Source organism: Plecotus auritus, assembly GCF_963455305.1.
Source record: "Plecotus auritus genome assembly, chromosome: 1".
NCBI classification, from domain to species: domain Eukaryota; kingdom Metazoa; phylum Chordata; class Mammalia; order Chiroptera; family Vespertilionidae; genus Plecotus; species Plecotus auritus.
In genome coordinates this window covers 77,795,413-77,820,014 of record NC_137770.1, presented here as the reverse complement: position 1 = coordinate 77,820,014, position 24,602 = coordinate 77,795,413, and the positions used below count along the sequence as shown (strand labels likewise).

General features: G+C 40.2%; 1 protein-coding gene across 4 annotated transcripts in view; it reads right to left on the bottom strand.

Annotated features, from left to right (window-relative positions):
• Positions 1-21,761, bottom strand: part of DPH6 (diphthamine biosynthesis 6) — a gene marked incomplete at its 3' end in the record, with an annotated part of 271,055 nt that extends 249,294 nt beyond the window's left edge. For 3 of the 4 annotated variants that reach the window (XR_013959609.1, XM_080651060.1, XM_080651061.1), the window contains exons 1-3: positions 21,679-21,761; positions 16,742-16,836; positions 7,436-7,629 (exon numbers count right to left, since the gene is read on the bottom strand). Coding sequence is in view for 3 of the 4 variants with exons in the window: in XM_080651060.1 (XP_080507186.1) it covers positions 7,436-7,629; positions 16,742-16,836; positions 21,679-21,701 (312 nt within the window). The remainder of the gene's footprint in view (positions 1-7,435; positions 7,630-16,741; positions 16,837-21,678) is intronic. The other variant, XM_080651062.1, reaches the window with a different exon arrangement.
• Between the last annotated feature and the right edge of the window lie 2,841 nt (positions 21,762-24,602).

Below are 24,602 nucleotides of genomic sequence, written 5' to 3'. Positions count from 1 at the left end.
ACTAAAATATAACACTATGCAGGAAAGACAGAAACTATGTCTGGGGGAATAACAGTTTAATTTAGGGTGGAACATAGGTTCTATGTAGAGAAATACTGGATGGGAAAAGATAAAATATAAGTTCAAGTCATATTGCAGAGGATAAGACTGGAGAAAGATCCTAAGAAGAATACAAGAAGCCAATTAATTTATAGTCAATTAATTAAGCCAGGTTTAATCTGACATGGTGCCCAAAAGCCTACAGAATCTATTAAGACTCTATATTATGTAATTCTCTTTCTCTGGAGTGTCTTTATCTGGTTTTGAAATTAGTGTAATGCTAGCCTCATAAAAAGAGCCTGGAGTTGTTCCTTCTTGGATTTTTTGGAATAGTTTGAGGAGGATAGGTGCTAGTTTTTCGAACGTTTGGTAAAACTACCCTGTGAAGCCCTATAGACCAGGGCTATAACATCAATTATTCTAGGCCTATTCAGGTTTTCTGATTCTTCCTCAGTTTTGAAAGACTGTATTTTTCTAGGAATTTGTCCAGGTTGTCCAGCTTGTTGGCATATAATTGTTCATAGTATTTTCTTACAATCCTCTGTATTTCTGTGGTATCAGTTGCTACCTCCCCTCTTTCATTTCTGATTTTATTTATTTGGGTCTTCTCTCTTTGTTTCTTGATGAGTCTGGCTAACAGTTCATCAATCTTATTTATCTTTTCAAAGAACCAGCTCTTGGTTTCATTAATCTTTTGTATTGTTATTTTAGTTTCAGCCAATATTCCTGATGAACACATGTTAAAATCCTCAATAAAATATTAGCAAATTGGATCCAACAATATATTAAAAAGATCATACACCATGACCAAGTGGGATTTATTCCAGGGATGCTAGGCTGGTACAATATTCCCAAATCAATAAATGTGATACACCACATAAACAAATTGAAAGATAAAAATCACATGATCATACCAATAGACGCAGAAAAAGCATTGGACAAAATCCAACATCCATTTTTGATAAAAACTCTCAGCAAAGTGGGAATAGAGGGATCATACTTCAACATAATAAAGTCCATATATGACAAAGCTACAGCCAATATCATACTCAATGGGCAAAAACTAAAACCATTTCCCCTAAGAACAGGAACAAGACAGGGATGTCCACTTCACCACTTTCATTCAACACAGTAATGGAAATTCTAGCCACAGCAATCAGACAAGAAGAAAAAATAAAAGAATCCAAATTGGAAAGGAGAAGGAAACTGTCATTATTCACAGATGACATGTATATTGTACACACAAAAAAACACTAAAGACTCCACCAAAAAAATTCTAGATTTAATAAATGAATTCAGCAATGTAGCAGAATACAAAATTAACATACAGAAATTTATGGCATTTTTATACACCAATAATGAACTCTCAGAAAGAGAAACTAAATAATGCCATTTACCCCTGCAACAAAAAAAAAGTAAGAAACTTAGGAATAAACTTAACCAAGAAGTAAAAGACCTGTACTCAGAAAATTATAGGACATTGAAAAAAGATTGAAGAAGATATAAATAAGTGGAAGAATATAGCGTGTTCATGGATTGGTAGAATTAACATCATTAAAGTGTCCATACTGCCCAAAGCAATCTATAGATTCAATACAATACCTATTAAAATACTAAAGGCATATTTCACAGATCTAGAATACTCCAAAAATGTATATGGAACCAAAAAAGACCCTGAATAGCCGCAGCAATCTTGTGAAAGAACAAAGTTGGAGAGATCACAATACAGGATATCAAGCTATACTACAAAACTACTGTAATCAAAACAGCCTGGCAAAGAACAGGCATATAGATCAATGGAACAGAACAGAGAACCCAGAAATCAACCCAAGTTATTATACTCAATATCTGACAAAGAAGGCATGATCATACAATGGAGTTAAGACAGTCTCTTCAATAAATGGTGTTTGGAAAATTGGACAGGTACATGCAAAAAAATAAAACTAGACAACCAACTTACACCATACGCAAGAATAAAATCAAAATGGATAAAAGACTTAAATGTAAGTCATGAAACCATAAAAAATCCTAGAAGAAAATGTAGGCAGCATAGCAGAATTTTCACTGATACATCACCTAAGGCAAGGGAAATAAAGGAAAAAATAAATAAATGGGACTACATAAAAATAAAAAGCTTCTGTACAGCAAGAGAAACCAGAATCAAAATGAAAAGGGAACCCACTGTATGAGAAAACATATTTGCCAATGATACATCTGATAAGGGGTTAATTTCCAAAATATATAAAGTATTCATACAACTCAACCAAAAGAAGACAAACAACCCAATTAAAAAATGGTCAGAGGAACTAAATAGACACTTCTCCAACAAGGACATACAAATGGCCAAGAAACATATGAAAAAATGCTCAACATCACTAATCATCAGAGAGATGCAAATTAAAATGACAATGAGGTACCACCTCACACCTGTCAGAATGGCTGTCATCAATAAACCAACAAACAACAAGTGCTGGTGAGGATGTGGAGAAAAAGGAACCCTAATACACTGCTGGTGGGAAAGCAGACTGATACAACCACTATGGAAAACAGTGTGGAGTTTCCTCAAAAAATTAAAAATGGAACTGACATTTGACCCAGTGATCCCACTTCTAGGAATATATACTAAGGAGCCTGAAACACTAATCAGAAAGAATATATGCACTCATACGTTCATAGCAACATTATTTACAATAGCTAAGATCTGGAAACAGCCCAAGTTCCTATCAGCAGATGAGTGGTTAAAAACGGTGGTACATTTACACAATGGAATACTATACAGCTATAATAAAGAACTCTTACCCTTTGAAACAACATGGAGGGACCTGGAAGTTATTATGCTAAGTGAAATAAGCTAGCCAAAGAAAGACAAATATCACATGATCTCACTTATATGTGGAATCTAATGAATAAAATAAACTGAATAACAGAACAGATCCAAAGACATGGAAGCATGTAACAAACTGATGATTTTCAGAGGGAAGGGTAAATCTACTTTTGCTCCACCCTGTATTTGTGATATATAGCTATAATAATTCTGATTATCAACATTTCCCAGTGAAAGCTGAATAAATTAGCCATGGAACTGTCAGTTTATAAGGTACCTTACATAGAATTTGTATCACTTTTTATTTAAATACTTAGTGGCCCGGTGCATGAAATTCATGCACATTAAAAGGGGATTAATTAGAGGAAATAATTTAATATTGCTATTTGCCCTTTCTCTATAATAGAAGTGTCAGAGATGAAAGAAAATTAGTAAAATGTACATGAAAACCTTCCTCCTTTCAGAGTCTGGGGCTCACCACAGGACCCAGAGTCAAGTCCCCGCCCACCCACATGAGCCTCAAAATCACGTGAGACCCAGACCTAGCTGGCCCCCTGCCCCCCTTTGGGCTAGATCCAGACCTGGCCAGTCCCACCCTTGTCAAGCCCTGCCAGGCAGGGGATGTAGCCTCAGGTCCCTTGGCCCGGCGCCAGGACGGGGGGCATGGCCTGAGGTCCCCCAGCCCAGACCGGGGCAGGGGGCATGCCTTGAGGTCCCCCGTCAAGCCCCGCCAGGTGGGGGACATGGCCTGAGATTCCCTGTCAAGCCCCGCTGGGTGGGGGACATGGCCTGAGGTCCCCCGTCAAGCCCCGCCATGCTGGGGGTGGGCACAGCCTCAGGTCCCCCATCAAGCCCCACTGGCAGGGGGGTGCCGCCTCAGGTCCCCTGTCAAGCCCTGCTGGGCGGGGGGATGGGGGGGCGTGGCCTGAGTTGAAAGTCTGAGTAAAGACCATAGCAATTCTAGGTCTCACATCCACACATCCCTCTGTACAGGAGAAAGAGCTTATCTTCTGCCAACCATCTGTCATCCTAGACTTCATTCTATGTGGTACAATACAGGTTAACAAAACCATCCCTGATGCAATCACTACGCCCCAGAGAATGCAATACTGTGTCTGGCTTTCACTTGGGTTAATGCTGTCCCTGAACTAACATTAAGGGAAAAAGGACAGGGATATGCTGCTACTCAATAGGAAGATACGAAAGAGATGCAGGGGAAGCAACCTTCAATGCCCAATATGTTTTTGTGACATTTCAGTATACCAAGCAGACACAATCATAAAAGTTAACAGAGAAAAAAAAGACACAAGTCAGCTAAAAAGGAACAAAAATCACATCAGCATCAAACTTCTCATCAGCAAAATGGTAGAGTACCATGAAGCAATGCTTTCAGTGATTTGCAGAAGAATGACTTTCAATCTAAAATTTTAAATTCAACCAATATATCGATCAAATGTGAGGACAGAATAGAAACATTTTCAAAATGTAAGGATTTGAAAGTACCTTCTCTAAGGAAGTTTCTTAAAGATGGACTCCATTTAAGTAAGAGAATAAACCAAGAAAGAGAAAGATAGCAGATCCAGTAAGAAGTGGCTCTAAACCAGTGGAGAAAGAAATAATATACTGATCCTTAAATATATTTTCTATAAGAGATATGTTTATAGATATCTTTCAGTAACTATGACATCACTTATGTAACTTAAAAATTTACATAGAATTTTAAAAATACTACATTTTCAGAAAATAATACAGGTTATCTATATGCCAAATTACTCCATATCAGAACTAAAGTGACATTTTAATATTAAAGAAATTCTAAAGAATAAAAGACTAGCTATATGAAAATCAGGTATTCTGCAAACAGCTTGGAATATCTATAATAATAAAAGCATAATATGCTAATTAGACTGGACGTCCTTCCGTAAGAAGCCAGGCCTGCCAGGGAAGCCCGGGTCCCGGATGCATGCCTACGGCCAGAGGGAAGCCCAGATCCTGGATGCCAGTGCCGGCAGCCAGGGGAAGGAAGACCTACTCTTGCACGAAGTTCGTGCATTGGGCCTCTAGTATATATATGTATATATATTTACACTTACACATATATTTATATGTATGTCATAATCATCTGAGGCATGAGATATAAAGTCTTATTATAGTGCTAATAGTTTTCATGACTTCTACAAAACTTAGGAAAATGTTAACTGTAAATTAGTCCAAATCTTTCCTACTTCTTTTCAATTAGATCTAATATTTAGGGGAAAAAAGAACTACAAAAACAAAAATGACTTACATGTGAAAATCACAAAATTACAATCTGTTATAAATACATGTTTAAAATTAAAGGGAATCTAAATGCTTTTAATGCTCCATTAATATTTAAAAGATTTAAAAAAGCAGTTCCATATTTTTCTTACAAGTAAAGACTAACTTGACAAATTACAGGTCTTCTAGAGTCATTTTTTCCATAATTATTTAATTACTCATTAGAATATGTAAGACCTCTACTAAAATCTTTGTACCAGTGGCTCATAAATGGATATGACTATTAAAGTCTGGTTATACAATCTCTTACATAAAAACAATATATTTCTGATATCGATGTCCTTAAACTATCCCAAAGTAAAATTAATATTTCTACACAGAAAAAGAAGAAACTATTTGGTCCCAGACAACTTGATAACATCTCTTTCAACTATAGTTATAATTATCATGTACAAACTTTCAAAGCAGAAGTTGTCAAGATTTAACATTAGCATTAATATATGTCATAACTGATGGTTATAAAAGATAATGGGAAAGCATCCATTTCTCCAAAGACAGCATGGATAGAAAGATAAATTTCTTCTTAATTATTACTAATCTGACCATTTTTAATTAAATTGATTAGTAATTTATTATCTTTCCCTTTCTTAGAAGGCTGTTATTATCACAGAGCTTCTCCAAAGTTATCAGTTATCAGTGATTTTTAAGCAATCCAATTACTTCTTGTGTTAACCCCACCATTTTGTAATACTGGCTTATGCTGTAACTTAATATTCAATTTCTGTATATGCTGAGAAAGAAATTTTGAAAATGCAAAATTTGCACTCAGTATCTTATACTGTCAAGATCCTAGTTGCCCTTATGGAGAGAAGACTATTAAAAGTGGAACTCTTATGTTTTCCCTCTTGTTTGATAATCAAAATAGTGTTCATTAGCATGTATCTTCCCTAAAGGAAGAAACCGGGTCCCTGTGATTTCCTTTGAAAAGTATCTACTTCTTATGCTATTCAGAACTAAACAGTAAATTATGGAATTATTCTAAGTGTTTCCCCTATCAGTTTCTTTTTTAAAGAATAAATGAAAATATTGTGATACACAAAATAAATACTTCAGTCAAGCAAACTTTAAAGGAATTTAAATACTTTATATATTTTTAATCAAAATCCTTAATTGATATTAAGCTTTGATAAGCATCAAATTAAAAGTTTAGACTGAAGTAGTTATTTGGGACTAGCAAATTTACATGACATGGGTTCATGACTAACTTCTGAAAAGCTGAACTCTGAAGATTAAGAAAATGAAATACAATATCCCTTTATAGAAGAAGAGACAGAAATCTTTCTTAACTTTCCTTTGTAAAAAAATAAAATAGCTAAGTCATCCGGGAAATATTGATTTTAATTCTGTTTCATTCGATATGCTTATATGAATGGACTCTAGTTGACCGGATAGAATTCATATTTAAGAAGAATACAGAACTGAATTCAAATTCTTGACTATCAATGAGAATGAGAAGATAATCTCCATTAATTAATACTTACTGAATATAATGCCTACTAGATAAATAACCCTCCACCCCCTTTCCCTCCTAAATTTTCTTCTAGAGAAATTAACAATGAATATGCAACAGCTGCCAAACTCTTATATATAGGGACTTAATTATTTAATTCATACCTCTTCTACTGGGTTTAAACCAGGCTCAGTTTCTCACTTTCTGTAGGTCTAGTTAAATTTCACCATATCAGAAAGGTCTTGCTTGGCCACTCCCTGCTGTCACTCTCATCACCCTGACTCTTTCGTTCCTCTTCATAGCACCCTTAGCCACCAAGCATATTGTTCATTTGTTTGTTTGTTTGTTTATTATCTGTCTCCTTCCAGAGGAAAGTAAGCTCCAGCAGAAGAGGATTTTATCTGGTTTGTGCAATGCCCCATTCCCCAGTTCCTAGAACTATATGTCAAGCACACAGTATGTATTTAAAAAGTATTTGTTACAAAAAAAAAAAAAAAGTGATTGAAAGGTCATCAGTTTCAAAATCCTAAGGAAAAAAAACTTAACTAAATATCATCTGACAATCCTGGGTGCCAAACTATACCAAAAGTTTTATTTTCAAATAATATTTAATAGAAAGGTATAGTAACAATTTTCTTTTCTACTCAAAAAGACAAAAAAAAAAAAAAAACAAAAAAAAAAAACAACCTTCCATAGAGCAGTTGGGCTACTAGCAGTTACAAATTATTACTAAATAAGTCAATAAATGTAATTTTGCAAATTATATATTAAATTCAGTAAATGTAATTGGTCACTCTGCATACCTTAACAAGTTTCAAAAGCTCATAGAGATCTTCAACCTCATCACCTTCACATTTGGTATACACTCGTCCTGTATCCACACTCCTTCCTCTTATGGTTCTGCGATAGAGGGGAAGAGCCATGGCTTCTGCATACAAGTCAATGGCATGATGGCCCACTGTCTGATACATGTAGCTATCCAGTTCATCTGACCCCACTGTAACAAAGGGGAAATAATCAGTAAAACAGGGTGGACAAAAAAAAAAGTGGATTTGAAAGTCTATCTAGTTTTACTGCTTAGAGAACAGTTAACACATAACTTAAAAGTTTACTATACTATATCTCTCTGTATTCTGAAATGAAATAAAATAACTTGCACATTTTTCCTTAGTTGCATCCAATTAACATCAGCTATAGTAATCTCTACTACTGATTATAAATACAACCCTATATAACAAATAGCTAATATGCTAATTAGACCGGATGGTGGAATGACCTTCTGGAACGACCGGAACAACCAGTGGGTGGGGGGTGGAGCCACAGCCGAGGCGGCCAGGGCTGCGAAGGCTTACCCTTGCACGAATTTCATGCATCTGGCCCCTAGTTATATATAAATTTTTAAAACTATGTAATTCTGTTATCAGAGAAAAAGTGTGGTCTTTCTCTGTTGCTAGTGGGAATAGTATTCTTGGGGTACTGATGGAATAAGCATTTCCAGAAGCTCCCCTGGGAGGATGAGATGTGGTAGAAAGGTTTATTTCCATGGAATTACATCCCTGGGTTTCAAAAGTCACACTTCCTTAATCTGGTCCTGGAAAATGTGCAGCTGGGGATTCAGTAAAGCTAGATGCAAAGCCAGTGCCCAGAGCTTCCATTCCATGTTGGAATTGGGTCTGGTACAGCAACACACTAGTTGCAGTCCATTAGTCCATTGTGTGAGGTGCACATGGCTGTGGGCCATGCATGCCCCCTGCAACAAGAGAGCCAGGAGCCAAGAGTGCAAGAGAGCGAACTCCTTTGTTTAGGAGATTAAATATCTCAAACCTTCCAGCACTTGTAGTGGCCATGCCTATTCTACCCAATGACCTGTTCCCAAGTGTGACTGACAGACAAGTACCTTCCCTATTTCACCCAGACTTTACTGGGAAAAAGTCTATTCCCCCCCTGTCCAGGCCCTTCCCTCAGTGATCTGAGGGGAACAGACTGGTGGTTTCCTGGGAAGTGTTAAACTGCAGGTTCCTGGCAACGCTACAAAAATGACATAATATTTGGCCTTCCCTTTGCTCCTTTCCTGTTATTAATAAGTAGGTTAAATTATAACAGTATCACAATGAATGTTTAAAAAGACATCTATCCAATAAGTTTTATTTAATTTAAAATTTTATTACATAAATGTTTTTTAAATTAATTTAAGGTTATTCACAAAGTCATTGAGTTATAGCAGAAAACCTTTCTTAATTAAATATCTACTTAGTTAATAAGCAACAAATATTTGTAAGAGAAAAACTTAGATGCTTTTGTTGTTTTATATGCAGCGCCTCAACAAACCATCTATAATAATAAAAGCGTAATATGGTAATTAGACCGGATGTCCTTCCAGACGACCTTCCAGACAAAGCCGGGGCTGTGAGGGAAGCCAAAGTCCCGGGTACCTGCCAGTGGCTGGAGGGAAGCCAGGGTACTGGATGTCTGCTGGGGGCCGGAGGGAAGTCTGGGTCCCGGGTGCCAGAGGGAAGCCAGAGCCAGCAGGTGGGGGAAGGAAGGCCTATTCTGCATGAATTTCACGCATCGGGCCTCAAGTCCTATACAATAAAAGCCTAATATGTTAAGTGTCCGACTGTTCGTTAGACTATTTGATCAGTCACTATGACATGCTCTGACCACCAGGGGGCAGACGCTCCCACCGGTAGTTTAGCTTGCTGCTGGGGTCCAGTTGATTGGGACTGGGCGAGACGGGCGGGATACGCCCTGGAGCCCTCCTGCAGTCCCTCTCTGGCCCTGATCACGCACCAATAGGGTCCCTCGGCCTGGCCTGTGCCCTCTTGCAATCCAGTACCCCTTGGAGGATGTCAGAGAGCCGATTTTGGCCCGATCCCTACAGGCCAGGTGAGGGACCTTACCGGTGCACAAATCCATGCACCAGGCCTCTAATACAAATACACTAGTATATAAGTTCAATATTTTTAAAGCAGTTACAAAGGTGTATAGAAACATAACTCAAGCTAATTAAGTTAACAATCACAGGTTGTAACAAGATTCCACAAACATCTACTAGTATATGGGTAAAATATTTAAAACAGCTGAGTCACATCAAAATCTTTGGTGATGCAAACAAACTTAGAAATATATTGTAATAGACTCTGTGGTCTCATAATTTTACTTTTCAGAAAAAAAAGAATTATGAATATACACAAAGATTATTTACAAAGATATGTATCACAGCATCTATACTAATAAAAGGGTAATATGCTAATTAGACCAGGAGACCTTCTGGGAGACCTTCTGGACATCCTTCTGGACAAAGCGAAGGTGGTGGGGCCGAGGCAGAGGCAGTTAGGGGTGATCAAGCCAGGAGGGGAGGCAGTTGAGGGCAAGCAGGCTGGCAGGAGAGGGCAGTTGGGGGTGAGTAGGCTGTTGAGGGGGCAGTTGGGGGCAATCAGGCCAGCAGGGGGGGAGCTCAGGGCGAGCAGGCCGGCATGGGGAAGCAGTTGGGGGCGATCAGGCCAGTAAGGGGAGACAGTTGGGGACAAGAAGGCTGGCAGGCAGAGTAGTTAGCGATGATCAGGCAGGCAGGCAGGCAGGTGAGCAGTTAGGAGCCAGCGGTCCCAGATTGCGAGGGGGATGTCCGACTGCCAGTTTAGGCCTGATCCCTGTCGGACATCCCCCGAGGGGTCCCAGATTGGAGAGGGTGCAGGCAGGCTGAGGGATACCACCCCCCTCTGTGCACAAATTTTGTGCACCGGGCCACTAGTCTATATATATAAAAGCCTAAGGAGGGAGGGCAGGAAGAGATTAACCAAAGATCTTATATGCATACTAGAAGCCTGGTGCAGTGGGCTCCCACGGCCTGGACTGAGGGGATCAGGCCGAAAACAGTCCAGTGCACAGATTCATTCACTGCTGGGGACCCCTGCCTGGCCTGAAGGGATCGGGCCAAAACCAGCTCTCCAATATCCCCTGAGGAGTCCTGAATGGCGAGACTGTTCACCATAAATAACTAGAGGCCCTGTGCACGAAATTCGTGCACAGGGGGCATGTGTCCCTCATCCCAGCCTGCACCATCTCCAATCTGGGACCCCTCGAGGGATGTCCAACTGCCAGTTTAGGCCCGATCCAGGTAGGATCGGGACTAAACGGGCAGTCGGACATCCCTCTCACAATCCAGGACTGCTGGCTCCCAACTGCTCACCTGCCTGCCTTCCTGATTGCCCCTAACCACTTCTGCCTGCCAGCCTGATCACCCCTAACCACTCCCCTGCCAGCCTGATTGATGCATAACTGCTCCCCTGCCAGCCTGTTTGCCCCTAACTGCCCTCCCCTGCAGGCCTGGTCCCTCCCAACTGCCCTCCTCTGCTGGCCATCTTGTGGTGGCCATCTTGCGTCCACATGGGGTCAGTCATCTTTGACCACATGAGGGCAGCCATCTTGTGTGTTGGAGTGACGGTCAATTTGCATATTATTCTTGGATTAGATAGGATAGAGTCCTGGTGCACGGGTGGGGGCCAGCTGGTTTGCCCTGAAGGGTGTCCCGGATCAGGGTGGGGTTCCCTTGGGGCATGGGGCGGCCTGGGTGAGGGGCCTGTGGTGGTTTGCAGGTCAGCCACACCCCCCCAGCAACTCAAGAAGAAGCCCTGGTATCTGGAATTTATTTACCTTCTATAATTGAAACTTTGTAGCCTTGAGCAGAGCCAAGCCTCCTGCTTGCTCTGTAGCCACAGCCATTTTTGTTGGGATTTATTTATCTTCTATAATTGAAACTTTGTAGCCTTAAGTGGAGGCCAAGGCAGGCCAGGGCTGCAGAAAGCTTGGCTTCCTCCATCGCCAGGGGCAATTCAAGTCTCCTGCTCTCTCCAGCTCTGTGGCTGCTGCCATTTTTGTTGGGATTTGTTTATCTTCTATAATTGAAACTTTGTAGCCTTAAGCGGAGGCCAAGGCAGGCGGAAAGATTGGCTTCCTCCATTTCTGGGGAAACCCAAGCCTCCTGCTCTCTCCGTGGCTGCAGCCATCTTGGTTGGGTTAATTTGCATGCTCGCTCCTGATTGGCTGGTGGGCATGGCTTCTGGGTGTAGCAGAGGTATGGTCAATTTGCATATTACTCTTTTATTAGATAGGATAGACAGACTTGAGGCCGGGTGCACACAATTCGTGCAAGGGGCTTGGCCCTTGCAGCCCCGGCTGCCTCGGCCAGCCCTCACAGCCATAGCCAGCCCTCGCAGCCCCTCACAGCTTCAGCTGGCCCTTGCAGCCCCGGTTTCGTCCAGAGGTCATCTGGATGGTCGTTCTGCTGTTTAGTCTAATTAGCATATTAGCTCTTTATCATATAAGATTAAAAACTATACTATATCCATGAAATACTATGCAACCATTAATTGAATTTGAAGAGCTTTCTCTAAGGTATATTCTGCAGAACAGAAATATCATAGATATTAATAGGTATTGATAAAAAAACGATTCCCTGGTCAAATAAATTTTTTTAAAATAAAGCTAAACTCTGTTAAATAAGTGTCTTTGCTGCAATTCTCCCTAGGCTACTGTGTTTAAGTTGCTCCACTGAAGGGACAAAGTGTGAACTCTCTCTACTCTCTTTCAAATGTATCTATTCATAGAACACTTAGATTTCATATGGTACTTGTATTCCAAAGAGGATATCTAGAAAATGCTATGGTAAAATAATACTTAATAACATAGAAGATGTTAAGTTAAAAAAAATTACAAAACAATTTGTTCGGCATACGTGTTTGTGTGTGTATGTGTGTGTGTGTGTATGCATATATGTCACGCAGGTCCAGGCTTTCCACTGGATGTGAAAGTATCCCATCAAAAGGAATGAAAATGATATTGTAAGGAATGGCCCCTTCAGTAATCAAAACCATCAACCATCTGCTATCACATTTTGGCTCACCAATCTTCTGAGCCCACACATTAGACTGGGACCCACACTCACATTATTATAAATCTGTTTACTCCCGGTCACATTAGGAATAAGAGATACAGTCAAAATTACCTAAAAAATCTTCAGCCTACTTTCATCTCAAACTTACACTTTAAATGTATTAGTTTTAAAAAATACTGATACAGTAAATTAATATATTTAAAAAACTTTAAGTTAATTAGCAAGAAACTTCCTAATGTTAGCACAATCATTAAAATATTTTACTGAGACCAAAAACCTAGACGACTATTTTCCTTTAAGGCTCCATTCAGTCTTAACCACACTGTAACTTTTATTAATGCAAGCTACATAGTAACAATGGTATGAAATCAAGTAAAACCAAAAGGCTCCACTGTTGCCTAAAGCACCTCAATTAACATGCCACAGAAGTTCCTACTACAAATTTAAAGAGATGGTTTTATGAATTCTATGACAACTTCAAATTCTTCCATTGATGAGGATAAATTCCATTCCAGACAACCTATTAAAACCCAGTACTATGAATTCACTTAACCAACTTTACATTGGAGTCATCTCCACCAGTCATTCTTCATTAAGGTTCCTTTTGCAACATGTTTGGGCGGAAAAGAAGTCAATCAATGAATAATTCAATAATCACCAACTTCCTGCTAACTTTAAATAAAGATTAGCTAAACCCTCTCCATCTCCCAACCCACAGTCATCTATTCTCTTCCACTACAATTACTATAGTTTCAGCTGTTTCCAACTTTTACTTCATAATATTCCAATTTACTAATGAGTTTTTACTTTATAATATTCCATTTACTAAAGAATTTTTTCTCACTAACAATATTATAAATTGAGGCCCGGTGCACGAAATTCATGCACCAGGGGGTGTGTCCCTCAGCCCAGCCTGCACCCTCTCCACTCTGGGACCCCTTGAGGGATGTCCGACTGCCCGTTTAGGCCCGATCCCAGTAGGCCTAAACGGGCAGTCATACATCCCTCTCACAATCCAGGACTGCTGGCTCCTAACTGCTCACCTGCCTGCCTTCCTGATTGCCCCTAACCACTTCTGCCTACCAGCCTGATCACCCCCTAACCACTCCCCTGCCAGCCTGATTGATGCATAACTGCTCCCCTGCCAGCCTGATTGCCCATAACTGCCCTCCTCTGCAGCCCTGGTCACTCCTAACTGCCCTCCCCTGCAGGCCTGGTCACCCCCAACTGCCCTCCCTTGCAGGCCTGGTCCCTCCCAACTGCCCTCCCCTGCTAGCCATCTTGTGTCCACATGGGGGCAGCCATCTTGTGTGTTGGAGTGATGGTCAATTTGCATATTACTCTTTTATTAGATAGGATGTCTTCATTCCACTGTGAACTATAAAGATGTACTTTGCTTGTAATCTTACCCACCCTGCCAGTGAACCATTAAAACATGGAAGATTATATAGTAACTAGAGACCCACTGCACAAAATTCGTGCATTTGGGGGTTGGGGGGGTCCCGCAGCCCAGCCCACACCCTCTTGCAGTCCGGGAGCCCTCGGGGGATGTCTGACTGTCTGACTGCAGGATCGAGCTTAAACCGGCAGTCGGACATCCCTCTCACAATCCGGGATTGCTGGCTCCTAACCACTCACCTGCCTGCCTGCCTGATTGCCCCTAACCATCTCTGCCTGCCGGCCTGATGCCCCTAACTGCTCCCCTGCCTGCCAGATCGCCCCTAACCGCCTCTGCCTGCCGGCCTGTTCGCCTCTAACTGCCTCTGCCTGCCAGCCTGATTGCCCCCTAACTGCCCCCCTGCTGGCCTGGTCTCCCCTAACCACCTCTGCCTCGGCCCCCACCACCATGGCTTTGTCCGGAAGGATGTCCGGTCTAATTAGCATATTACCCTTTTATTGGTATAGACTAGAGGCCCAGTGTACAAATTCGTGCATGAGTGGGGTCCCTCGCCATTTTGCCCAGTCCCGATCGGGGCCAATTGGGGCCAGCCAGCTGGAGGAAGGACCATGGGAGGTTGGCCGGTCGCAGGAGGTTGGCTGTGGGAATGCACTGACCACCCGGCCAGCCAGGGGGGAGGGACCACAGGAGGTTGGCCGGCCGCGGGAGGTTGGCTGTGGGAGCGCGAGTCATAGCAACCAGTCAACCAGTCATTTGGTCGACCAGTCGTAATGGTCGCTTAGGCTTTTACTTAGATAGATTATGTCAAGTATGTATTATATGTTATATAAATATATGCTTTTTAAATACCAAGACCTCTCAAGATAGAAAATTTTTAAAAACCCACATACCTAACTAAACAATGATAAAGAAGTCTCTTTCCTTTTGGTAACCGAACATAGCCTTAAAAATAAATTCTGCTTCTTCTTTTATAGTACAGAAGTTACTATACAGTTCCCACTCATCCTTAGTCAAGAGTTGTCTCTTTATTATTTAAAATACAGAAATAGGAGGTTTTCAAAACAGCTCACTTCTAAAAAGCTGTTATTATCCATCATCAGACCCCCAATATAAAATCCTAGAGTATATGTTTACCCCAACCTTCTACAGAACTTGCTCTATTTCTTCTGGTAAAATATCTTTAATCTCCCTCTTCCCACTTCACTTTCAGCTTTACTTGGGTCTTAATCACAGAAGGAAAGAACATGTGACTAATAACTACTGTCTATTCTACGGCTAATCCTAGTTTATTATTCATCTGTCCACCAGTAAACTGAGTGAACGCCTACCAGATGCACAGAGCTGTCCCTAGTGCTGAGGAACAATGAAAGGAACATAGAAGATATGACCTTTCCTCTGAAGAAGCTTATAAGCAATCTATCTGGGGATAAAAAGCAAAGACAAAACAAACAGTAAAATGATATAAAATTAAAAATTCAATAGACTGACAACTTTGAAGAAGGAAGGAAGGATGGAAGGAAGAAATGAAGGAGGGAAGGAGGGAAAGAAGGAAGAACTGATTGATTGATTTAGAGCTAGCTTCAGATTCAACTATATTTACTGGATGCCTACTTCATGCCAGGAATAATGATTAGTGTTTTCATATATACTACTCATTTAATTCATCCTAAAATAACAGTAGATCACAAGCATAGAGTCTTGAAAGAAGATGGGTAAAGTGAATGATAAAAATATTTTACTAGAAGTATGAGGAAAATTATTAACAAACTTAGACAAGTGTTAATCTCTCTCTACAGCACTTTAGCAGTTAATATTTATAATTATATGGGTATAATACAAGAGTATAAAAATCAGTGAATATTTTCCTTTTTTTAAAGTTCTAATTGGGAAAAATAATTATAACCATGTGGTGATGGATGTAAACTAAACTTGTGGTAATCATTTCACAATATATACATATGCCAGATCATTATGCTGTTCACCTTAAACTACTACAATGTAATACGTCAATTATATCCCAGTTAACAAAAGATATATTATTGAGGGTTGACTGTATCCCTCCCAAATTCTTATTTTGAAGTCCTAACATCCATTACCTCAAAATGTGACCTCATTTGGATATAGTGTCCTTCCGGATGTAATTAGTTAAGATGAGGTCATTAATCCAATATAACTGGTGCATTAAAAGAGGAACTTCAGGCACACATGGACACAGAGGAGGAAAAAGTTCTAATTGGGAAAATGTCATTGTTGACTAAACTGAAAAAAGTAGCTAAAATGAGGTCTGCAGATTATTTATGGATGTCCTTGTTACCACAGACAAAAAGTGAAAATGTATTACTTTATACGTCTATCAAGCCTCATACATTTAGCTTACATCTAAGATAGCTAAACTAAATTTTTTATAATAAAATTCATACATTATCATCTATCAATATATGTCTTATTTCCCAAGTTCCTAGTGGCTCTATCTTATTTACCTGTATAGTCCCTGCAACACTTGGAAATGTGTTGTGGTAGAAAGACAGTGTGAAGTAAGTGGGTTCAAGGCTCAGCTCTGCAAGTTTGTCTAGCTATTTTACCTTGGACAAAATTATAAAACTCTGAGCTTCAGCATTCTATTGAATAAAACTCTCTAGGAGTTGTTATGAGGATTAAAGAATATGTAGTTGAAAACACTTAGCATTGAACTTAGCATCTAATAGGTGCTAAAGATGTCCTAATTCCTTTTATGTTTTTGTAGACTGTATACAACAGACTATAACAAAGTTGGAGTTTCAGTCACTTAGAAAATTTCCAATAAAAGTATATACTGACCTTGGTTTTCAGGTGGTCTTAGATTTGCTAAAGCAACGATCTGATGCCCAGCAGCAATGCACTGCATCATATTGTAACAGCTGTCCTTCCCACCACTAAAACATAAATAAAGAAATATATATATACATAGATATAAGGTTACTGATCTTTATTCAACATAGAGTCATTAGGTATCAAATAGAACACATTACTTATTTCGCTCTTCAAAATTTGGGGGCCTAGCTTAATATAGAATGCAAAACACCACATGTAATTTCTGTATCATAAGCAAACTGAGTGAAGGACTCTGAATGTTTAAAGTAGATATTCACAAGAGCTTATGAAATTATATGCCACTATAACAAAGACCATTCTAAACAAAATATGACAACTCTTTGGTTTGTGACAGTAGCTTTACTCAATATACAAAGTGCTTGCAAATAAAATGATTTAAGTTTACATTCCAGCCCTAGCTGGTTTGGCTCAGTGGATAGAGTGTTGGCCTGAGGACTGAAGGATCCCAGGTTCGATTCTGGTCAAGGGCACATGCCTGGATTCCGGCCTTGGTCCCAAGTGTGAGGCATGCAGGAGGCAGCAATCAATGATTCTCTCTCATCACTGACGTTTCTATGTCTCTCTCTCATCTCCATTCCTCTTTGAAATCAAATAAAAATATATTTAAATAAGTTTACATTCCAGCTAAATGCTTATTATATATACTTTAGATGAAATTCTCTATGAAAAAGTAGAAAAACATCTGTTCCACTGTAAGAAATCTAACAACTGGCCTCCATCACCAATTAAAGGATCAAATTAAAAATCTGAGATCCACCAGCTGGCATGGCTCAGTGGTTGAGTGTTGACCTGTGAACCAAGAGGTCACACTTTGATTCCCAGTCAGGGTACATGCCCAGATTGCTGACTCAATCCCCAGTGGAGAGCATGCAGGAGGCAGTCGATCAAGGATTCTCTCTCATCATTGATGTTTCTCTCACTCTCTCAAATATGTTTTTTAAAAATCTGAGATCCACTCCAATGAGAAAGTATACATACTTTGTGGGTTCAAATTCTGTAGAGATAGAAAGCGAAATGCCAAATTACACCAATAAAGTTAAACATCAGTATTGTCAGTACTTCAACTTTTTTTAAAATATATTTTTTATTGATTTCAGAGAGGAAGGGAGAGGGAGAGAGAGAAACATCAATGATGAGAGAGAATCATTGATAGGCTGCCTCCTGCAAGCCTCCCCACTGGGGATCGAGCCTGCAACCCGGGTATGTGTCCTGACTGGGAATCAAACCGTAACCTTCTGGTTTGTATGTCAAAGCTCAACCACTGCTACGACAGACAGGCAGTACTTCAACTTTCAGCCATCACTATATGATGGCAGAATAAGGCTTGAGCACAAATCTAATTAACATATTAAAAAGAGCTAAATCTGGTACCAAATTTACCTAAGGTAGAGGCAAATCACTTAGTCAAGAGAAGTGATACTTCATCTGTAACAAAGTTGAATAGCAAACTCTACGCTATTTGGGTTTCATACTGTACTGCTTCTCACTATACATGCTTCTTCCTTTCTTTTAACATTGCCTCTCTTCCCTTTACTTACTCCTCCTGTTTCCCTTCTTTCCAATTTTTGCTTAAGATCTGCAAATGTACCCCCAGGCAATGTTTAGACCTATTCATAGCCCAAAAAACTAAGAGATTTTTTATTCTACAAGCTGGATTTTTTGCCTTTTTAGTTCCCAACATTTGTCTGCCTCTACCGTATTCTGATCAGTAACAACTATCATTCCAGAACTTCTCAAGGGGAGAGATTGTAAGGGACAAAATGAAGCTACATATCACACTCCCTTTCCTCAGATTCTGATATTCCCATAAATCTGTATTCTACAACTTCCCCTACTGAACTTCACTGCTCTATTTCCATAGAACAAAATGATGTAATTCTTTAGACTATCTATCTATCTATCTATCTATCTATCTATATGCCTACTATGTAAATTGTCCCCACAGGAGTTCAACCGGGAGACCGATCGCTCGCTATGACACACACTGACCACCAGGGGGCAGTGTGGAATGAAGGAAGGCCCTGGCCAGCAGCCAGCAGCCGGCAGCCGGGGAAGGGAGACCCTGGCCGGCAGCCAGAAGACCCCCCGATAGGCCCTGATCGCTGGCCAGGCCTAGGGACCCTACCCATGCACGAATCTCGTGCACTGGGCCTCTAGTGTAGAATAGTTAAGATGAAAGGTTATATCTCCACAATTCTAATTCCTTACAATATTAAAGATTAAAAGATATACATCTGCAATCAGAACTTAGCTTTATGATTTATTTTAAAATGCTAAGCTTTCAAATATGGTTTTAAAATAGTATTTCCTGACCAGCTGGTGTGGCCCAGAGGATTGAGCACTGCCCCATGCACCAAGAAGTACAATTCCTGGTCAGGACACATGCCTGGGTTTCAGGTTCAATCTCCACTAGGGGGTGTGTAAAAGGCAGCTGATTGATGCTTCTCTCTCCCTGTCACCTCTCTATGTAAAATCAATAAAAACATATCAAAAAATAGTATTTCCTAAATTGTATTCTATGGAACACTACTGTCCAACAAGTACTCTAAAGACAATGGTTTTCAAGGTCAAATAAGTCTGGGAAATACAGATCATCTTATCTCCTGAAAAGTCACAAAATACATTAGAATATGTTATGTAAGAAGGTCCACAGAAAAGATCAGAATTTTAGTTTCCAACTTTTGGATACTAAGCTACATTACTCAATGTGTTTGTGTTCATATACTTTATTATAAAATTAGAGAATGACCTAGCTAATCCTCAAAGTGTCACTCAACTGTAAAATTCAATGATTCTATCTTTTGTGTATTAGGAAAATAATGTTCTTTATGGTGGGCAGGGGTGGGGAATGTCCTGCTCTAGGGCCTGAGGGTCATATAAGGCCTGTGAATCATTTGGTCTGGCCCTGCCAAGGCATTAGAGGTGAGTTAATTGTTTGACAAAATATAGCACATTAATTTTTAAGTTGATAATTTTGTATGGCCCATGAATTATGTTATAAATATCTAAATGGCCCTTGGCAGAAAAAAGGTTCCCCTCCCCTATCTAAAGGTATGTAAGGATCTTGATTTCACTTACTCTCTAAAACACATACATATCTCTCTCTCTCCTTTTAGTGCGCACACACACACACACACACAGAATACATCGAAAATAGAGTAGATTCATTGTATTTAATTAACTCCATACATACTCAAGCATACTAGTATATGCACATAAATGTATATTATATGGATACTATATATGTATTCATATTTATATATATGTTGTTATGCATTCATACCTACAGTATGTCTCCTAGCATTTATACAGATCTTACAGTTTATCAAGCATTTTCCAACAATGCATTTTGTAATTTTTTATTATGAAAGTAATGTATGCACATTACAGAATATTTAGTGTAATGGATTATACCAATCTTCTCTCCTTCCCTCCCAGATTTCAGAGTCTTCCGTTGGTGTTTCTTTAATGGTTAAACTTCTGGCAAAGTGCATATAAATGTAAATTACTCATTTCCTGGACTACTTTTTATTCTTATCTATCTAGATCAAATGAAGACCACAATGGTCAAAGCTTAATCATTCACTTTACAAAAGAAATACACTGAATAACAATACTTCTTAACACTACAGTCTCCTAAATATGGTAATGAAATAAAAGAAACTGGAGTATTCCAGAAGGGGTTAGTGTTGTCAAGACCTTAATAAGTCAGTAGCAACTACCCTGGCCTAGGGCATTGAACAATAATATGAAATTTTCAATGGGTTTACAAAGAAAATGCATGGTTGCAATGTAGATCAGACACTCTATAGAGATCCAAATCTCATCAAACAAAATTCAAGTAGACTAAATTCCCCCTTTTAATGTTGTTATTGTGTTCCTCTTTTCTTCAATTTTCAGATTGAGTATGGAACCATTTTAACTGGCCTGTCTTTGGTTGTTGTATGTCTAAATATTATGGGTTACCATAAATCTCAAACTCCTTTTGGAATAAGAAGTATTACCATAAGGTTATTCTAAAAGCAACCAATGTGTACCTGAAGCAACAGCAACCAGATCTAAGGTATGGGGGATGGAAAAGAACTTATTATGAATATATGCATAACCCATGGACACAGACAATAACGTGAAGTCCTGGGCTGGGGCGGGACTGGGTGGAGGGGGGCACAGGGGAGGAAATGGGGGATATCTGTAATACTGTTAACAACAATTAATTAATTACTTTTAAAAAACTGGTACAATTCCATCTCTGTCCTTGAACGCCAAGGTAAAATACATCCATGTCATAAGCAATCCAGACACACCTAGAGGACAGGTGAGCGAGAGGTGGGTTTATATAGGAAGAGTCAGAGATACACACAGCCTCGGGTGGAAAGCTGGAGCCAGAAGACCGGATTTAAAGACTGAATGTTAATACAGAAGAGGAGGAAGAAAGCCAGAAGAAAAGGGCGGAGGTGGCTAAGTAGAGTCAAGCTGTGGCTTTCAAACTTCCCATCAATTACAACTTTTAGGAATCCGACCCTGGGCCGTGTCAGGCTAATTAAACCAGCGCTCTGGCCATGAGACCTAAGCATCAGTAGTTTCTACAGTCCCCAAGGTAAATCCAAGTTTGAGGGACATAACAAAGGGGGCAGGAAAGGCAGAGAGGAGGGGCGCGAGCCCGAGACCGCGGGACCCGCCGGGCTGGGCGCCAGCCCGAAGGCTCCGCCTCTTCCTGTGGCCAGGGGGGCCGTCTGAACCACCGCGCGCTCCCCCACCGACAGCCTCTTTCACGGCCACGGGCGGTGGCGGCGGCGGCGGCGGCGGGGGCACTTCACGCCCATCAACAGAAAGGGACTGCACGCTGCCCGGGGAGGAAGAAGGTGGCACCAACGCCACGTTACCTGATCAGAGCCGCGACCCTCATGCTGGTCGCAGTGCGCGTGCGTGCGGCGGGCGGGTCCGTGACGTCATCGCAGCCGCGCCCGCGGGTGGAAGCGCGGCGGGGCCTCAACCAGGTGTTCACTCCACTGCCTGTCCGCCTTTCCGCCTGTCCCTGCAGCTGCCGCGGGTTGCCTCACCAGGGAGCATAGGCCACATTGGCACCTGTTCCCTGGGGGAGGGACATCCCGACCCAGGAAACGTGGGTTTAGGCACGGCCTGACCACCTAAGTGAGGGCACTGAAGTTGCCAGGAAAAGGGCAAGGTCCGGTAGCAGGGTCCAAGCACCGTGGCGCTGGATTTGTACAAAGTCACATGCTGTAAGTTGAAGCAGTTGTGGATGTGCAAAGGGAGAGGAAGTTTGCCTTTGCTTCCTCAGCCACCCCGAGAAATAACTGCACCTTTCAGTTTTTTAGTTTATATTTCCTCTGTTCTCCAAACGTAAATCTGTAACTAGCCCGAGACCTCTAGGCTCCATGTGGTTTTGACCCTTTAGTAATGTAAAAGCTAGCTGAGAAGCCAATTAAGGCTCATCACCAAAGCGCAGCGGCCTTGCAGAAAGAAAATGCTAGGCTCAATTCTAAGTTCATTCACCAAGTACTTATGTATTGCCTTTCAGGTACCAGCCACTGTTTTAGTTTCTTGGGATACATTCGTGAATAACACAAGGCTCACTTCCCTCATGGAGTTTATATGGAGATGGAGAGAGCAGACAATATACAGCTAAAAATTATATAGTGTGTTAAAAAGTGATTAGAGCTCTAAAAAAAAGATAGAGATTATGAGGTATCAGGAAGGAGAAGGAAGGGCAAGTTGCAGAATTAAATAGAGCATCAAGGTGGGACTTAATAAGGTAAAAGTTGAACCAACTAAAAGGAGGAGAGTTATCTGTGTAAAACGGGATGTGCTCTACACAGAAGAAAAAAAACTAGAGCCAAGACCCTAAGTACTGTGAGGAAGGAAGAAACTTTACCCTCCTTAATTTTTTTCAGGGTTTAATAAATCTATGTGAGATGTTAACAAGAGAAAATAAATTTAATTACATACCTACATATGGGGACACCACATACATAAGAGGTTCAGAGACAGAAAAATGAAGTATATATGGCATTCTTGGCTAAGGATGAGGTCACGCATCTTGGGGTTTCAGAGGATCATTTTAGGATGATAAGAACAGTATATGTTCAGTAATTAGTAGTTTACCTTCACATATAGATAGGTCAGAAAAGGTTATCTTTGACAATAGCATTATATGAAAGGTCCCTCATTCTAATTCTTCTGGTAGGTAAAGGGGACTGGGCCCACAGGATCTCCATTGCCTTTAGCTCAAAATACTAGTAATCATACCACAGAGCACATCTGAAGGTGACATTCTGAGCTCCTACTGTGCCTGTGTTTTTGTGGAAGAACAAGGCTGGTCAGTGTGGCTTGAGCAGAGTGAGCAAGGCCAAGAGTAGTGGGAGATGAGGGTCCAGTGATGGAGGGAGAAAAAAGATCTTATTGGGTCTTATAGGCCATAGAAGATTATCTTTTACTTTGAGGGAAGTGGCTGGCCATTGAAGGGTTTTGAACAGAGATATGAGACTTAAAACTAAAAGGATTATACTGTGCTGTCTTGGAGAGTATAACAATAAGAGGCTATTCCAATAATCCAGGAAAGAAATGAGACCTGGAACCAGAAGGATATTAGTGAATTTGGTGGGAGGATTTTAGCTCTATTATGAAAGTAGAGCCAATAAAATTAGATGGATTAGATAAGGGACATGAGAAAAAGAGAGCCATGAAGTTTGATGCAAATGCCATGAATTAAATAAATTAATATATGTAATGAACATAGAATTGAGCCTAGTATATAGTAAGCATTCCATTTTATTATCCTATATAATAAAAGCATAGTATGCAAATTGTCCCCTTGACCAGGATAACCAGGGGCCAGCTGGGGGAAGGGACTAGGGACCCTACCAGTGCACAAATTTTGTGCACTGGGCCTCTAGTATTCTAATGTTCTTATTAACGTGGATACTTTTGGTATGGGGTAACTAGAGCAGAGACTGACAGTCTGCATACCAGTTTCAACATCTAAAATGATGCAGTTTTAAAATTATGCAATTATGGATATTTACTATGTGAGTCAAGTATTTAAGGAGTTTGCAGTCTACTTGGGAAGATAAGACAAATATATTTAATAAAACTTTACAATACCTCAGGGCATATTTTGAAAGTAAGAAGTATGTAATGCATATAGAAATAGGCTTATGAGGTGAATCTATAGGGTAAATGCTAGAATAAGGACAGAATGTGAGAGGTTGGCAGAAATGAATAGGAGGAACAGGGGGACCTTATAAATAAAGGTAACAGGTGGAGGAGTTCAGAGCATGTCACCTCAAAATCTGCTGCTTTGGTGTATTGATTATTTTAACTTACAGTCACTTGAGAAATAGGAGATGCAAGAAGAAAATCTGACCCTCCTTTTTATTTCTGAAAGCAGGAGATAAAATTCCCATGTATGGTGCCCTCTCTGTCCATGGAGGAAATAAGACATTGTTATCACCAGTGACAGATAATCAGGGAACTGAGGTGGAAAGGAAATAAATCTGTACAAATAGAACTTGTTAAAATAACACTTTTAGCTTCTTCACATAGTTACTTTTTCACAAATGCTTTTCTTTGTTCAGCCTACTATAAAAGCATTTACATTTACCATGTTTTTGGAGGGGGGGGGTTGGTATTCTCTTGGGAAGGCTCCTATGGACATGTAAAATTTTTAAAATAAAATGTGTATGTTTTTGCCTGTTAATCTGTCTTATATCAGTATCATTCTTATACACAGCTAGATACCCTCAGAGGGTAACAGAGAATTTTTTTCTCCCCTGCACAGAAATGAGTG